This window comes from Peromyscus maniculatus, chromosome 22, assembly GCF_049852395.1.
Source record: "Peromyscus maniculatus bairdii isolate BWxNUB_F1_BW_parent chromosome 22, HU_Pman_BW_mat_3.1, whole genome shotgun sequence".
NCBI lineage: Eukaryota > Metazoa > Chordata > Mammalia > Rodentia > Cricetidae > Peromyscus > Peromyscus maniculatus.
The window spans coordinates 23171765-23189656 of record NC_134873.1 but is presented as its reverse complement, the minus strand read 5'-3'; the positions used below and the strand labels follow the sequence as shown (position 1 = coordinate 23189656).

General features: G+C 54.0%; 1 protein-coding gene across 1 annotated transcript in view; it reads right to left on the bottom strand.

The window, feature by feature from the left end:
* Positions 1 to 1215: 1215 nt before the first annotated feature.
* Hs1bp3 (HCLS1 binding protein 3) overlaps positions 1216 to 17892 on the bottom strand; it is a 20209-nt gene continuing 3532 nt past the window's right edge. The window contains exons 2-4 of the mRNA XM_076559645.1: positions 10261 to 10760; positions 8770 to 8905; positions 1216 to 3413 (exon numbers count right to left, since the gene is read on the bottom strand). Of these exons, the coding sequence (XP_076415760.1) occupies positions 3158 to 3413; positions 8770 to 8905; positions 10261 to 10447 (579 nt within the window). The 5' untranslated portion in view covers positions 10448 to 10760 and the 3' untranslated portion in view covers positions 1216 to 3157. The remainder of the gene's footprint in view (positions 3414 to 8769; positions 8906 to 10260; positions 10761 to 17892) is intronic.

The window sequence follows — 17892 nt, the reverse complement described above, 5'->3', positions numbered from 1 at the left end:
GCAAGGGTTCCGGCCTCCGAGCAGATCCTTAAGCACATGCCGATGCGCAGAGGCGCAGAAATGGTCCATGTATTCAGTAGGTGGGCACTTCCCAGCAGAGCCCAGGATGTAAGCATGGCCAGGATTAGCCCTAGAACTGGGACTTTCCAGAACTGTCCCAAGTTCACGATGTTCTGAGAGGAACAATGATAGGAGGAAGGGAGCAGCGGATGCAGCCGCTGGCAACACATCCTGCCCACGGGGCCCATAATAGCCTTCAAAACAAACACACGCTGCTGTTCACCCTCCGGTTTCTCTTGCATGGAGACATCTGAACTGAGGCAGGCCTCCCGAGTCTGAGTCCTCAGAACAGCCGGATGGTTCCTTCTCCAGAACAAAGATTCTAATTCAATCCTGACTGTGGGGCGGCTCAGCCTGCTCTCTGTACATGCCTGAGAATCCCCGGGAAGCTGTTTGCTCTGCAGTGGACGGCAGCCTGTAGAGTTGTTTGCTGCAGAACCCAAGGCAAAGTAGCACCTTAGGGTGTTGGAGAGCAAGGCCAGGCCTGTGGACATCCATCAGGCAGGGCATGCCTGAAATCATGACAATTCCGGCCCCACGTGGTACCCAAGATGAGGATCTGGGGAGAAGGGGTCCTCTTTCTACACAGGGCTTGGCTGAGTGATTACTGGCCAGAAGCTCCACTGGACCTGGACCTCTGGGCCCTCTGCTTCAGTTTACAGAGTGGGAAAGACTAGAATCCTTCCTTCCTCCTGGTCCCAGCTAAGAGGGCTGGGGCGGAGTCAGCAGATATAGAATACCTTCCCTGGTTGCAAAGGACAATCCTAGCTCCGCATCACAGAGAGAGGGGAGGGAGGGAGGGAGGGAGAGAGACAGAGAGAGGATGAGAGAGAAAGTGTCAGAGTTAGCAGAGTACCTTCCCTCGTTACAAAGGACAATCCCAGCTACACACACACACACACACACACACACACACACACACACACAGACAGAGAGACAGAGACAGAGAGAGACAGAGAGACAGAGAGACACAGAGAGAGTGTTAGCAGATATAGAGTATCTTCTGTGGTTACAAAGGACAATCCCCTACACATACCACCACCACCACCACCACCACCACCACCACCACCACCACCACCACCACCACCACCACCACCACCACCACCACCACCTCTCTCCCATCAGCCCAGGCACGGAAAAGAACAACACTAAAGATGTGGCGTTGTCACACACAGACTTTACTGGATAACCGGAAGACACAGATCAGCTATGTAGGTCACAGACCTGGGAACAAACCAAGTCATGACTGGAAAACTGCCATCTGCGGAGCAAAACACCCGTGCCAGGGTATCCCAAAAGCCCCACAGCAGACAAATCTCCACTAGCGACCAAAACCACACTAGAGAATGGCAGCTCAGGTCTTGTTAGGGATATCGCCTGGGAATTGGCCCATGGAAACCCCTACACACCCATTCTCCTGTGCCATCTAATACCCACTTTGAGTGCAAGGTGTGTGTGTGTGTGTGTGTGTGTGTGTGTGTGTGTGTGTGTGTGTGTGTGAGAGAGAGAGAGAGAGAGAGAGAGAGAGAGAGAGAGAGAGAGAGAGAAAGAGAGGTAGAGAGCTGGTAGCCAAGGCACAGAGGAACGGATATAGAGGGAGAAGTGTCTAAGGAGGCCTGGGAACACAGCTGGATGGCTCTGCAGAGGACTGGGCCACGTGGCCTCTCCCTACTTACTGAACTTTCCTTTGCGGTCAGTCAAGAGGGAGCTGGGGGTGGGGGTGGAGGGCTCCCGGGGCCTGGGCACCAAGAGATGGGAAGGGGTGAAGGCCTGCTCGTGAACGGAAAGTAGAGTTGGGGTAGGGGCTCTCTGGAGTCAGTTCTAGGCTCTGAGGAGACCCTTAGTCTGGCTCTGCTCCTTCGCCTAGAACCATCTACGCCCTCTCATTCATCTGGCCCTGCTCAGAACTAGGCGGCTGACGAGGGACGCGGTGAGAAAGATGCAAGCCAGGTCAGACCTGGGACTCCCAGCCTGCTCCTGTAGGTCTTATTACAAGGTAAGAGCCGGGGACCCCGGACGCTGACAGCAGCAAGCGATTGGACAGTGCCACTCCGGAGCTCCTGACGGTGACTCTTGGACCTGAGTGAGCCCTTCTAATGCCTCTGTGAAGCACAACTGAGCCAAGGAACAAAACGGCTGCATTTTGTTAAAACAAACAAACAAACAAACAACTATGTGTTTCATAAAAAAATAAAAACTAGTTCCTAACACAAAGAATATACTCTGACATTCTTTGCTCCAGGAGACACCATCTACTGGAAGGCACAGGGTTGATTGTCCTGGTACACGGCTCCTTCTCCTTGGCTGGTGGCTCCACCGAAAAAAAAAAAAAAAAAAAACTAACAAGTTCAGATCCTGAGGGTAGACAAGGTCTTGGAGGAAAAACCTCATTGCCTCATACCCCAGAGGTCAAGCTCTGGGAGATGCTATGAGCCATTCTGTTGACACCCGCATCCAAGGAGCCATGGGCTGGCCAGGCCCTTCGTGGGACAGGAAATGGAAGACCTGGAGTTCTGGAAGTCCTCCGTGCCCTAGAGAGGCAAGGCTGGGCCTAAGTTTTCCTTTTAGCCCAGAAAGCCCAAAGGGATTCAGAAGGGACCTGGGTCAAGGCAGTCTGGATAGCTGGGCCTGAGCAGCCATGCTAAGGAGAGACTCCAGAGGTACCCCTGTTAGCCCAACCTAGGCTCAGGTAAGCCTTCCTTCCTGCACTGAGCTGGCAGAGCCAGTGGATACAAGCATGTGGAAGGCGTCCCTTCCCTGGTGGACATTGTCCTCTGATCTCACTCCAGCTCTGAGGTCAGGCCCCTGTTGAGCCATGTGAGGCCCACACCTCCTTTCCTCTTTACAGTCAGCTGGGCTGGGACAAGGCAGCTTGATTCCTATGATGTTCCCAACTCTACGCTGGGCAGAGTCCTTGTCCATCCCACAGCCCAGGAGAAAAGGAAACCGTGTGGTACCGGGACGGGGGCATCCAGGCTTTCACTTCCATTCGTGGTCCTTGCCTTGCAGACAGAACCCACGTACTCACAAACAGGCCTCTTCCCCCGGAGGGCATGCAGCCAGCCGCAGACCCAATAGAGGTTGGAGGGGGTTGAAGTCAGAAGAGGCTGGGGGAGTCTTCGGTAAGTGTGTCGTGGTCTTGGATGTACTGCAAGATGTCCATTTCGTCCATGGCCTGGATCTGTTGCTGCTTCTGCGGTCCAGCCCCAGTTTCTGCCGGGCCCACAGAGGTGGGCGCAGCTGGTTTCTTGGGCGGTACCGGCTTAGCTGGGACTTGAGGCTTGGGCTTAGTCTGGGGCTTGGGTTTAGGTTCAGACCCTAGGCTCAGAATCTGGTCCAGGTCCTCTTCAACTCTAGGGAACCAAAGAGAGCAGTCCTAGAATGTAACTCTATCTACAAAAGAAACAAGAGCCTGGCCGGGCGTTGGTGGCGCACGCCTTTAATCCCAGCACTTGGGAGGCAGAGCCAGGCGGATCTCTGTGAGTTCGAGGCCAGCCTGGGCTACCAAGTGAACTCCAGGAAAGGCGCAAAGCTACACAGAGAAACCCTGTCTCGAAAAACCAAAAAAAAAAAAAAAAAAAGAAAGAAAGAAACAAAGAAACAAAGAAAGAAAGGAAGAAAGAAACAAGGGCCTGGAGTAACACCATTCCGCGCATGGGCACTGAAGAGCTCCCGGCTTGCCTCATGTCAAGGCCTCGTGCACTGTACCATCCAACCAGCACTGAGGAAAAGCCCAAGGGTGGGGCTTTCTGACCCCCCCACCTCTACAGCAGCCAGGGTAGAGCCAGTCCCTCGGCGGTGACTCCAAACCTGCTGGTGTCTTCAGAGGACTTCCCTCCCAGCCCTTTAGAAATAACTGCATGCTATCTGGTACCAGACTCCTGACCTTCACTGGGCACTTTAGAAACATCCTCTCTCTCTCAAATCCCGACTTCAGGGAAGAACATATGTGTGTGTGTGTGTTTTTTTTTTTTTTTTTTTTTTTTTTTTTTTACAGACAAGAAGCTATAGTCTGAGAGGCTGGGTGGCTCATTGAGAGGGCACTAAGTTACAGTCGTGCCTAAGTTACATCCTAACAAGGATGCCTGATCCGGGACGCACAACATCAAGCTAAATCAGTTTACCCAGAGAAGCAGTGAACATGGGATTCTGAGCTGCTGTGGGATGGGGTCTGCTGGCCGAGGCCTATCTCTCTGAGTCACTGGGTTCTAGACAGAGCCCCATAAAGGCTGGAGTGGACTCAGCCAGGACTCACCAACATTGGGTCATGTGAGTCTGGAGCAATGACTCAGCAGTTAAGAACTTTGGCAGTTCTTCCAGAGGACCCAGGTTCGAACCTCAACACTCACACCGAGGTTCACAACCACCTGTAACTCCGGTCTAAGGGAATTTAATTCTTTTGGCCTCTAAGAGCACTGTACACATGGTGCACAGATACAAATGCAGGCCAAACAGCCATACACACACAGTAACAAAATTAAAAAAAAATTTTTTTTTAAAAGATTGGGTGATGGCACAATCCTCAGATTGCCCACCGGCTGATGGGATTGAGGCTGCCCTGGTGACTGGCAAGGAGGAGAGCCTGCTTGAATACTGACTAGTTGGACAGACGGACGACCCACTGCCCAACCGTTCTTAGCCCAGGGGAGCTTGCGTTGTGAGGTTCCCAGCGGAGAAACTGGATCTCAGAAGTGCAACACAAACCTCCGCCAACCCACTCCACCTGTCAGCCCACTCGGTGCTGCGGCAAACGAATACCACGGGTCGGGCGTTTCCGCGTCTCCAGTTTTTTTGTTTTTTTGTTTGTTTTTTTCCGAGACAGGGTTTCTCTGTGTAGCTTTGCGCCTTTCCTGGAACTCACTTGGTAGCCCAGGCTGGCCTCGAACTCACAGAGATCCGCCTGCCTCTGCCTCCCGAGTGCTGGGATTAAAGGCGTGTGCCACCACAGCCCAGCGACGCGTCTCCAGTTTGTTTGATGCGCTCTCAACACGCTGTCTGGGAGCAGAGACGAACCCCACTCTACAGAGGCAACAGACTGAGCTCTAGTGAAGTGAAGGGCCCTGTCTTGGGCTCCACGGCTAGGGTGAGGATTAAAAAGTACCTGACCCATAAGAGGCTGGCGCTCTCTACAGGGCGGTCACCTTCCTGGGTACCCCTGCACGGAGGTCCCTTCTCCAGCGTCAGGGAGGGGCTGTCCCTCGTGCTGACAGTTATCTCCACAGGTGTCCTTCAGCCATGCCAGGTTAGATGAGCACAGCCGTGGAAAAGCCGACAACCTGGGGCGGTGCCGAGGGGGTCAAGGGAGGCCCGTAGCTTCTCCACGCTCTGGTTCCTCATCCCCGGGAAGGGAAGGGGGCCATTAGTGCTGTAGAGCAGCGGTGAGCAGGACTAGCTTCTACTTTTTTTTTTTTTTTTTTCTTTCTTCAAGACAGGGTTTCTCTGTAGCTTTAGCTCCTGTCCTGGAACTCACTCTGTAGACCAGGCTGGCCTCGAACTCACAGAGATCCGCCTGCCTCTGCCTCCCAGAGCACTGAGATTAAAGGCGTGTGCCATCACCGCCCGGCCTGGTTTCCATTTCTTATCAGGCAGCCCCCCAGCAAGCCGCCTCAGGCCACGCCACCTCTCTGGCTCTCTCAGTCTGCTCATCTGTATAGGAGGGCTGGTTCCCCTAACCTCACAGGAATCCTGATAAGGGTCAAATTAAACAACGCAGAAAGTGCTTCCCAAGTCTGAGGGACTCCTGCGCACAACTGACTTTGACTGACAGGCACCGGATGTTAAACAGGGCGGCTGTTAGCTAGACGAGAGCCACTGCCTCCCTCCTTACGCAGGGCCACCCCAACCCGGCTGGCCAGAGAGGACCTGAACAATGGCAGGTGCCAAGGAGTCACGGATGGCTAGGGCAGGGTGTGGCCAGGGAAGGTGGGGAAGGGTTCCTAAGGACAGGAAGGGGAGAGACGGCCCTGACATGAACTGGCAGGATCCCGGAGAGGGGAACGACAGAGCAAAGGCAGTGGGAAGGAAAAGCAAAAGGATTCAGGCCAGCGTGATGGCGGCTCTCTGTCCTTGCAGAGGGACAAGAGCACCCCAGCAGGACTGGGGTGGGGGAGGGGGACAGGAGCGGAAAGAGGAACATTTGGTCTAAACAATGCAATGGTCCTCCGAGGCCTGGGAGAGGCCTGGGTGAGCACAGAGATCCACAGTGCATGGTCCCAGAGAACTGTCTGTTAGGACTCAGCTACTTGGGAGCTCTGGATTGCCCTGTCTGCTTTCTGGGGTGACCGGGACTTCCAGAACCTGCTTGAGTAGCAGAGAAGTGAACACAAAGTCTAGACCCAGAGGGAATGGGTGGGCCAGTTTCTAGAAAGACCAGCCACTGTAGGGAGGTGTCGTCACCCGTGGGAAGGCGGCTCCTGACAGTCTCAGCTCCCATGTGTCTCAGCTTTCTCCGGGCAGCCACTGCTTCACTGGGTCAGGAGCTGGCTTCCTTTACATTCTCCAGAGGGTGCCCACAAAAAGCTCAAAAGGGCAGAGCTAGCTTCAGAGTTTTGTTTTGTTTTTTTTTTTTGAGACAGGGTTTCTCTGTGTAGCTTTGGTGTCTGTCCTGGATCTCACTCTGTAGACCAGGCTGGCCTCGAACTCACAGAGATTCACCTGCCTCTGCCTCCGGAGTGCTGGGATTAAAGGCGTGTGCCACCACCGCCCGGCCAGAGTTCTTTAGGAAAGACCTGAGACCCATTTCAAGCACAGCCATGACTCCTTGGAACAAGTTGCAGCCCGGTCTGCTGAGGTTGGGAGGGGTCCCCTGGGTGGCCAGCCACAGCAGGGCCAGTACAGCCACCCTTAGCACATGGATGGTTACACAGGCTCCTGAGATCAGGTCTAACTAACACGAGGTTCAGCTCCTCTCTCTGTCCAGATCTGTGGTTCGAAGTCAACCACAGCAGTTGAAATTGTTGTCCTGAAGTGTTCTGTGCCCATAAACCGTAGCTCTCTACTCCCTCCTAAGCCCCCGCAGAAGGCAGAACCCAGCTACAGAGCGACTTCAAGGCCTGCTGTAGGGGCCTCTTGAACTCTGCTTGGTCCATTCAGCAGCTCCAACATTGCTGCCGCAGGAGAATGGATGCTGAGGTGAGTGGCTAACAGAATAACGGAGGAGCGAGAGCCTGCTATCCGGAGGAAGTCCAATTACTGCCTGAACAGGAACAAGGTAGGCACAAAGAATAATAATTTCTGGCTCCTGCTCTCAAAAAGCCAATGCTTCACCACCAGATGTCTGTTAATGGAGGGAGGCAGGGATGCAAAGCCCACATTCTTTACGCCGCGATTCCCAGGGGGCCGTGCAAGACAGGGAGGCCCAATGAGAAGGAAGGGTCCCAGGGACCAATAAGGCCATGAAATGCTGCGTGGCAGTGTTTGCGCTTGTGCATGACAAGCCTGTTTAAAGCTGATGTCAGCTGGCCACAGAACCCTGTGAAAATTGCCTTGACACACCCACAGAACCAGGATCGGTGGGACGTGGGATGGAAAGCAAAGGGTTTCTAATATGTGCTGCTAGAGAGAGGCTCCATGACATCTGTCCCACCGGCACAGACCCTGCTGCCAGACTTCCCTGTGCCTCAGTTTCCTCCCAAATGGAATAACAATGATCCCGGCTCCTCCCAGCCAGCAGGATGTCAGGAGCGAGGACACATGATGAGGGAATGAACAGATGCCAGGGGCCTCTGGGAGATGTAAATACAAGCCCGCCATTGAGGTGACTCAGGCTTGGCAGGCACTTAGAGGGCTGTGTAATAGCCTGGGGCTGCTAACGAGGGGTGCGGATGACAGCCTCCCAGGACCACAGGCCTCGGTGCCATGTAAACCATTCCTGGAAAGAGGCGGCTCACTCCATGCATGTCACCAAGCATATACTGCATGCTGGGAGCGTGGACTGGGAGGCAGAGACACCAGCATGGAAGCAACTGGAAGCAGGCTGTTGCACAAGAAGTCAGGGAGAACCCACAGCCTGAGGCAGGAAGGCAGGTCTCCCAGCCTCTCTTCCAAGGGCTCGGGGCTCTCACTGGAGCAGAGAGGGGTGACACGGGGTGATACCGAGCGGTGGCCTCAGGCAAGTGATCTTTCCTATACTATTTTCTGTAACTGCAGAGAACAGCAACATCTTAGGGGCTGTGTGAAGGGTAAATAAGATTATCTGTGGTGAGGCAAAGCTCCTACAATGCTGGACACACATGGAAATAGTATTTTTTCTTTTTCACATCAGCCTTCAGATAACAGATTAATCTTGCCTTTCCCTTCCCTCTAATAGGACCCTCCTGGTGGACTGGCCATTGTTCTGCAGTACATTTGTGCTCTGTTCCCTCTGAGCATGAAGTACATCAAGGGTCAGTTTTATGTGTTCCCAAACCCACGTATGCCAATTATACTTGTCCATGAATTACATAATTTAGTTATTTTATCCCCTTAAAGAGGCTATTAAAATAGAAGTGTGAAAAGAAGAGGAACACGGTTCTCCTTGGAACCAGTGGGGCTGCCCTGGCTGCTGACAGCCTTCCCCGAGCAAATCCTCACTCTCTTATAGCCAGGAGCGGCCACGAGTGGCCCCAGGACTTGGCTAGGCCCGGATCCCTCCCTTGTGGGCTGAAGCTAGTAAAGCACTCTCACACCAGGGTAAGAGCCTCTGAAGTCTTCCCCGGGGGACAACGCTACCTGAACAGCTCCTTGGAGGCATCCCTGTATTCCGGGCTGGATGTGGGCCCTCCACTCTCCCGGGCAGTCGGTAGCAGTAAAGGGTCACCCAGGGAGACAGCCCCGCCAAGATCAGGGTCGTCGAACAGCTTCAGGGCTGTGGGAAAGAAGGGGCAGAGGGCATGAGAGAAACGCTGGTCTGGCCTCAGCTCAGAAAGCAGGCCTGCTAAGCCTCGTATTACACTCAAGGAAGTGAGCAATGGCAGCGGATCTCTGGGGGCCCGTGGGGCCGAAGGAGGACAAGGGCCTATCACCTCTATAAAGGTCTGAGCTGCCTGTCCACCTTGCCCTGGCTCTGTTCCAGTCCTTGAGGGCTGCTCACTGCTGGGGTCAGTGGCTTCTCAGGATAATGCACCAGCCCCACCCCACGACTGGACCCCTGAGCTTGCCCACCGGTACAGATGAGTAGGGACCGGGGGCATCCACCAGCCACGGATCTTGCCAAGGTCGTGAATGAGGAGCAGGGGCAGCAGACATGAACTGCTCATGGGGTGCACCTTCAGTAAGCCCAGGTCTTCCCAATCGTCTCCCACTGGACCCACTCACAGCTGCCCTTTGGGAGTATCAATCATATCTCTACTTGAAAGCATTTTCCAGGGTTGGGGATTTAGCTCAGTGGTAGAGTGCTTGCCTTGCAAGCTCAAGGCCCTGGGTTCGATCCTCAGCTCAAAAAAAAAAAAAAAAAAAATCTTCCCCCAGTGGAGCTGGCCAGGCCCCCTGGTCTTTCGGGGTCCACCACTGCACTCCTTCCCAGGATGCCCGCTGTCCTATGGGAACAGGCGTTTCTGTTCAGCCCTGAAAGAGATCCGTGCTGTGCTAAATTTTTGGGCGATACTATGTATCTCTAGCTCCCTGGGGGCTCTAGATTTAAGGCTGGGGAACCTGAGCTTGACCTTCCCTTGGTGGACGCTCACCAAGCACAGGATGAATCAGTAAGTTACCATCAACTCTGCCTGGGGAGGAGGAGGAGGAGGAGGGAGGGAGGGCCTGGGCAGGCATGAGGAAAGGTCAGAGAGACTCATGGAGGAGTCCCAAAGCTACTGAGCATTCCTTCTGGACCCTGCACCATGCCTTGCAGTAGAGTCTATGTGGGTGACACGCAATCATTCAAATTAAAAATTGTACAGAGTCGCATGCACGTCCAAGGTAGGCCAGCATCCTCTTTCCAGTTAACTCCAGGGAACTCTAGTGCCCATGTAGCTACAGACGTAACCAGGGGACTAGGTCTCTAAGTAACCAAAAAAAAAAAGGGGGGGGGGTCATTCTCTTCCTGTATAGGACATTCAGAATAAGTGTATAATGCCAAAATGTTCCAGCCTGTGGGGACACCAGGTGTGAGGCTCTCCACATACCTAATCTGTATTCCATCTAAACAGGACAAAGATGAGACTCGCTTGCTCAGGGACACACACAGATGGTCACCAAACTCCAGGCCACAACACCAGTACTTACAGTCCTGTGTGGCCCCCAGAGGTCTCAGAGGGGACGCCCTATCGCCTGGGCTAAAGAGGCCCGCATCAGGGTCTATCTCCTCGTCAAAGATAGTGAGTCGAGGTGAAGGCTTGGGCCTCGTGGCCACCTCCGGGCGTTTCTTGGGCTTCTTGGAGCTGGAAATAAGACACAAGGTAAGGATTCTCATGAGTGCACAGGTGGCCTACTGGTCATTCCCCGGTTCCCAGGTCAGCTGGGGGCCTTCTGGATGCCAAGGGCCATCGAAGAGTGGGTCAGAAGAGGAGCACAGGAAGGTGGAGGGGCAGCCCAGGCAGAGCCATCTTAGCAGGGGGAGCAACCACAGTGGTCCTCAAATCTCCAACACACAGGTCTTCTTGACCCAAGGGGGTCACACAGACAAGAGGAGGGAGTTGGGAGGGGAAGGGCTTGAGCGTGCACTAGGAATGAGCTGGGTCACTTGGTACCGAGGCAGTCTCATACTGTGACTGCAGTGATGGGCACTGGAAGGACAGGGAGAAGCCGGGGACTAGCTGGACTAGACACGGATGGCCAGGCAGCTCCTCACCCAGAAGGGCCACTCAGGTGCTGCACCACCGCATGCCCATGGGCCTGATAACACGCTTCTCTTCTCAAGGTGGGGGGACCTCACAGGCACCTCCTGGGGCTCAGAAAGCGGCCTCTTCACAGCCACTTGGACATGGGACAGATGTGGCCTGTGGCTCCCAGTTCAAGGGACAGGGCCTATGAGGAGAAGCCTTCTTAGTAGGAAGAAGCCTATCAGTGACTTTTCTTCTTTCTCTAACAAAATACCTAACAACCGCAACACAACACAACTCCAGGAAGGCAGGGGTTATTCGGGTGCATGGTTTGAGGGTACAGCCCACTACGGTGGTAAATTCAGGGTGACACATGGCAGCCACGGCCAGGAAGCCAAGAGAGATCAATATTGGGGCTCAGCTTTCTTTGTCCCTCTTATGAAGTCCAGGACACCAGACCATGGACTGGTGCTGCCCATATTCAGGGTTGGTTTTCCGACCTCAGCTAATTCAATCCAGAAAATCCTTCCCAGGTATGCCCAGAGGCCTGTCCTCTATCAGGTTCATTCTAGATCCCGTCAAAAACCGACGATAGTAACCATCACACAGCCTAAGCCTTTGTTTGCCTGCACACGACCCTCTTCACTCAGTAGAGTACCTGCCACCCTTCTCTTAAAGGCTGCGGGTCCCCAGGGTACCCTACTCCTTTGTGAAGTTCCTCGGTTATCAGCCCAGCTTGGCCCTGCTACACCTGTTCACTAACTGATGAGCTCTTGCCCTGGGATGCTTGCAACAGGAGGAAACTGGGGGGTCACAGGGAGGCTTCTGGGATGTGCCACAGTTTCATGTCTTGCTCCAGGTGGACAGGCAACCTGCATGCAGCTAGATCACATGATCCGGGCTGCCTTTGGGACACTGCCTCCAGATGACAAACTTGGTTGTATTTTAACAAGATGACCTCATGCCTGGGGGCTGCTGCCCACATTGGCCATTTCAAGATTCCTGCAAACAGAAACAGCAAGTTTTTCTTTTCTTTTTCTTTTTTTCTTTCTTTTTTCTTTTTACTGGAAACTGGGATTGCTTTCGCCTGAATGCCTGGCAGCCAGTTCCACTGAACTGAGGTCATCTCTGAGCTCATGTTGGCAACACTGGCAGACTGCACAGAGGCTGACCACTGCCAAAAAAACTGCAGCAGGTCCTTGGGTACTGCAAGGCCAGGGACTTGGAGGTGACTGTCCCCACGATCTGGAGGTAGATATATGGGCTGGCTAGTTTTGATGTCAACTGGACACAAGGCATCTGGGAAGAAGGAATTTTAATCGAGAAAAAATGCCTCCATCAGGTTGACCAGTAGGCCACCATAGGGCATTTTCTTAATTGAAGATTGATGTGGGAGAGGGCCCAGCCCACTGTGCGAGGTACCTCCACCAGGCAGGTGGTCCCAGGTTGTATAGGAAAGCAGGATGAACAAACCACGGACAGCAAGCTTGTATGTGTGGCAGCAGCGCTCCCCCGGGGCCTCCCCATCAGTTTCTGCCTCGAGGTTCCTGCCTGAGTTCCCGCCCTGGTTTCTCTGGATGATGGATGGACCAAAGTTGTAAGATGAAATAAACCCTTCCCCCCCAAGTTGATGTGGGTCATGGTGTCTTACCACAGCAACAGGACCCTAAGTAAGACACCAGCCTAGCCTACAGTCAGAGCTGAGAGCAGAGAAGTTATAGAAGCCAGGAAGGTGCTTATATGGAAGGCCACAGGCTAGACAGCTGGTGCTATGGGTTACATACCTGTTGGGAGACACCAGTCAGAGTAGCCTCATTGGCCAGATAGAGAAGCAATGGTTCAGAGCAGTCGAGTGTCTGGCAGAGGCCACACAGCAGACTGGACATTTTGGGGCTGGCAGCAGGGTGGTTACTACTTATGATCCTACGCTCTCATTCCTTACTTTAAATATCCCATAAATAAGATGGACCTTGCTTTCCTCAGGACAGGAAGGGACACATTTCAAAGGCAATGACAGCATCTGTGTCCCTATTCTAGTACTTTTTCCATCAACATGGCCACCAGGGTGAAGTGCTCTGCTCTGCCCGGGGCACTGGGGTGAACGACGGGAACCAGGATACTAGTGAGCACCCTCCAGAAACCTCAGCTCCAGCTCCCCTTACATCCTGAAGTGTGGACTCAGCTGCTCCTCGTGGGAAGGCTCCCCTTCATCTCATCCACCAGGCAGAATCAACACAGTCCTAATGAGCCCTGATCGGGGATGCTAACAGAAGCCACAGCCCTAGCAAGGATGACCGTAGTCCAGACTGCCTGTGCCAATATGTCTGCAGGGCCCTGGGAGCTGTGTGCCTGTCTCTTTGTGGGATGTAACCATCAGTTGGGTGTGGGATCCCCTGGACCAGCCCTGGGGGATGGGAAGAGACCTGTAGGCTGTGTTCCACCACTAATATATCCCTTGATCACCTATCCTAACATCCTCTGCTTGGCCGCTGGCCCTGGACCCAGCAGGCATTGCAACAGTGAGCCTCCAGAAGGCAGGCTCGAGGCTGCTCCTCAGCCATTCTGGTAGCTTTGCCCTCCATGTCCTGTACTGCCTTACTCAGAAACCACCTTCTCTGGGGATCAAACACACATGCTACCCAGGCAAAAGGTTCAGAGAGCAGGGAAGCAAAGTTTCCTAAGGATCAAGAATAGCAGGAGGTGCCGGGCGGTGGTGGCGCAGCCTTTAATCCCAGCACTCGGGGAGGCAGAGCCAGGCGGATCTCTGTGGGTTCGAGGCCAGCCTGGTGTACAGATCGAGATCTGGGACAGGCTCTAAAGCTACACAGAGAAAACAAATGAAAGAAAGGAAGGAAGGGAGGGAGGGAGGGAGAGAGAGAGAGAGAGAGAGAGAGAGAGAGAGAGAGAGAGAGAGAGAGAAAGAAAGAAAGAAAGAAAGAAAGAAAGAAAGAAAGAAAGAAAGAAAGAAAGAAAGAAAGAAAGAAAGCAAGCAGGAAGCACAGAGCAGGGGATGCTGAAGAAGAGGGAAGCCAGCCGAGGTTTCAACCACTTCCCTGCTCCTACCCAGTCTAGCCTTGGCAGCACAAAGGGCACTAGAGGGTCCTTCTGGGCAGGTGTCCCCCTCAAACCAGACTCATGTTTTGTCCTACTCGGTGATATCTGTGATTTTTGCTGAACTCAAATAAAGTAGTTGTCCAGCACAGGACTGCCCAGTCAGGCACTGGCTGCACTCTACCCTACCCCACCGAGCTGTTCTGTACTCCACTTCCTCAGACCTCCCAAAAAAGACAAGGAACATCAGGGGAGAGGGAACTTTGGGACCCGGAAGCGGGATCTTGTCTGATTGGTCCCAAAGTTGCAGAAAGGTGTTCAGCAAATACTAGAAAGAAGAAGACAGATGGACAGACAGACAAGCAGGCATGCACACACGCATACAGGCATCTGTCCTCTGTGTAGCTGGATAGTCATCAGATAGAAGAAGGAAGACAGATTACCTGACTAGATAGGAGGGAAGGAGGAACAGGTTGGCTGGCCGGCCGGCAGGCAGATGGACAGTTACAACACATCTCTAATTCAGACTGTTTCTACTTATCCTGCAAGGAGACACGGAGCGAGGGTCACATCAGTTTCAGTGCTCGTCTTACAAAGCCCTGTCTCTCTTCCAGCACCACTATCCCAACAATGTCCCCTTGCCAGGCTGTCAGCGGCGAGCAGCCCGTCCATTCCTGCAGAGTGCCTCCTATGACCAGCACTCACCAAGCACACCAAGGTGCCTGCGCTAGTTGATGTGGACAGACATGCCTGAGATACGTGACTGCTCCCAGAGGCTGTGAGCTGAGCAGTCAGTCACAGACACCAGCCATTCCCTATGGGAAGAGCCAGTCTGTCACAGCTGGAGCACGGGGGGGGGGGGGGGGGGGGGGGGGGGGGGAGGGAGACAGTGCGGGCTCAGGGAGGCATCCCTGGAGGAGGCCATGGAAACGGGTGGCTGACTCAGTGGGCTGAGGACGGAAGTCTCTGGGGAACCAACTGCCCGTCACTCTGTACACTCGGCATAAACCAGGAACATAGACCCCTCTAGGTGATGGTGAGGAGAGGGAGGGGGAAGTGGACCCTCACGGAACTTTGCTCATACATAGACCATGGTCTGGCGTAAGTACCAGAGGGAGTTAGATCTACGACACCATTATAAGATCTGTAACGGAAGTGATAGATGGATGGGGTCAATACTTCATCTGGGATCTGAGTCCCTGGAGCTCTGAGTGTCCCTCCTCCTGAGCTCCCCTAGGCCAACACCTCCACCCAGCTGTCCACAGACACGCAGTTCCCCCTCAGCACCGATGGCAGAGAAAGCACCTAACTGATATGTGGGTTATGCCCCTCTCAGCACCAGGGGCTGGGCAGGGTGGGCAACCCCCGACTTCTCGGTGAACCTGTGCAGACCCCCAGGGCCACCTAAAGAGGCGTCTTGCCCAGTACAGGCTGTGTGAGGTAGGCAGGGGCCCCTGGATGGCTGCAGGCATGTGTAAGCATGTGCATGCTGCTGTACGGACTCCAGTTCTGCTGCGAGCCTGACGGAAGACAGATGCACAGGCCGGGCCATGTTCTGAGGCAGGCGTGCAGTCCATGCAGGGAGATGCGGCGGCAGCTGCTGCTGCTGCTGCTGCTGCTGCTAACAGCTCCAAAGCTCTGCCTGGCCAAGAAGCGTCTCTCACTCCCCGTGGCTCAGGCACTTCTGGTGACAGTGATTGACACATGAGAGCAGCCTCCCCTCCGGCCACCCAGGGGCCTTGTGGATCCATTCCAGATTCATCCACCTCCCACGGCAGGCAACCAGCGATGGGCACCAGCTGCCCTGGACTGGAGAGCAAGGAAGGGAGTTACAGAGAGGGTCTCCAGACACAGCCAGCCCGCCTGGATCTGGACAGACGGCTGGGGGACCACAGCCAAGACACAGACCACCTTCAAAGCCAGGGCGATGAGGCTTCACCAAATATGGCCACAAACCTCTTTGCCAACGAGGCGACTTTTCTGCTTCAAATAAAGCATTTCTCCTATCTTCGCCTTCAGTGTGGCTGCTTATTCCAACTGTGGAAAATTCGTAGGGTGCCACTACATGGTCTTTTCCTGCGTGTGCAGGTGCACGTGTGTGCATACCTGTGCATGTGTGTGGAGGCCAAAAGAGAACTTCAGCTGTCATTACCCTGATGCTATCCACCTTGTTTTTTTTTTTTTTTAATCAGGATCTCTAGCTGGCCTGGAGTGTAGCAAATAGGATTGGATAGTTGGCCGGTGATCTCCAGGGATCCACCTGTCTCTACCACCCCACTCCCAGGATTATGAGCATGTGCCTGCACCTCGGGCTTCTTCATGTGGGTTCTGGGTTTCTTTGCGCAATGTCGCCAGTCCAATAAAGATTTTCTGAACTCCATCCCTGGACAGCTTTACCTACAGCAGCTCCCCGCGAGGCTTCCACAGGGCAGCGAATGCCAGGAGAGGTACCCGCCCTGAGGTAGTCAGGTAGCCTCACGGAGTAGTCGGGAATTTCAGGGAGAGGCTGGGTAGAAGATGAGCAGAGGTCAGTAGCTGTGCTCAGGCAGGGGACGCAGGAAGTGCAGGGGCGGGGGAGACAACTTGACCCGCCTGGGTCAGAAGCACCGTCTCTGAGCCTCTATTTTCCTAGTCTGGTAAATGGGAGTTAGGAGGAAGATCTACGAAAATGCTCTGTAGCCCGGGTGCAGGCAGCAGCGGGGGAGGCCAGGGGCTGGATGTGGTTTCATGATGTCCGTCTTACGATTATGACCTTAACGAGGAGACAGGCCCAGCAGCGTGAGAGACCACCCTGGATGGCCCTCACTGGGGTGGCTCCCAATGTCATCCTCGCACAAGCAACGGCCTAACTCTCCAGGCTTCCCAGAGCCAACCCCTACCCCAGGGACCCATACCTCAGCAGTGACTCCCTCTTCTTAGATTCTGGGTGACACCGTTCCATTGTCCCTGCCTTGTACCCACCATGTGCCACGAGGACACCAAGCAGTGTCACCCGCAGGGGGGCCATTCTTTGCCCTAAGGTGACCATCCAGCCCTGCTCATGCTGCAGTTATTCCAAGAGAGAGAATGTGCACAAGGGGACAAGGGCCACCTTCCACGGATACTCTGACCAGAGCCGGCAGAAAACAGCGCAGGTAACCAAACCTCGGCCTCTGTGACAGCCAGTCCCCAATGGCCATGATCAATAGCTGCCAGGCTATCTAACTGTCACCTTCACTTCCAATTTAGTGGGACCAGTCAGAGAAAGCAAGCCAAACGAACATGCACCCTTAATGGATTTCCCCAAGACCCAAGATGTCCTTACATGCCCATGCTGACAGACCCCAGTGACAGTCCAACTCTGCCATCGCTTTTGGGTACTGTGAGGCTTCTCGCCCCCTGCCTGCCTGTGAGTCTCTGACAAACGCAGGTGCTGGTGGTCACTTCCACCCTGGCTACTGCAGAATGAGCAAGCAGCCTTTGTTTGTTCTTTGCTTTTGTCCCCAACGACATCCCACAGTAGGCTAGCCTCTGGCATGATAGAGGAAGGTGACTGCCTGCTCCTAAAGACTGTCCATCACCACGTCATCCAAGCACGTAAAAACAGAGAAGTCAGCCAGGCAATGGTGGCGCCGGACGTTAGTCCCAGCACTTAGGAGGCAAGAGGCAGAGGCAGGAAGATCTCTGAGTTCGAGGCCAGCCTGGTCTACAGAGCAAGTTCTAGGACAGTCAGGGCTACACAGAGAAATCCTGTCTTGAAAAACAAGCAAGCAAGCAAAAACCCGGAGAAGTCCAGGCCTAGCATAGGTAGTGGTCTCAGCGGGGCACGAAGAGAAGAATCCTGAACCATCCATCAGGTCACTGAGGCACCTATTCTCTGGATGCTCCTGGTTTCTGACAAATGTTCCTCAACTCGATTACCCAGAACACGGAGTCCAACCTCCTCCTGAACATAGACTGTCACACTATGAATGTCTGACGTTGGGAGCAGCCTTAGACGGGAGGATGAGAGACAAGCCCCCTCAGGACTCTATCTCTAAGGAATGGGGTAAGCATTAATTCCAGC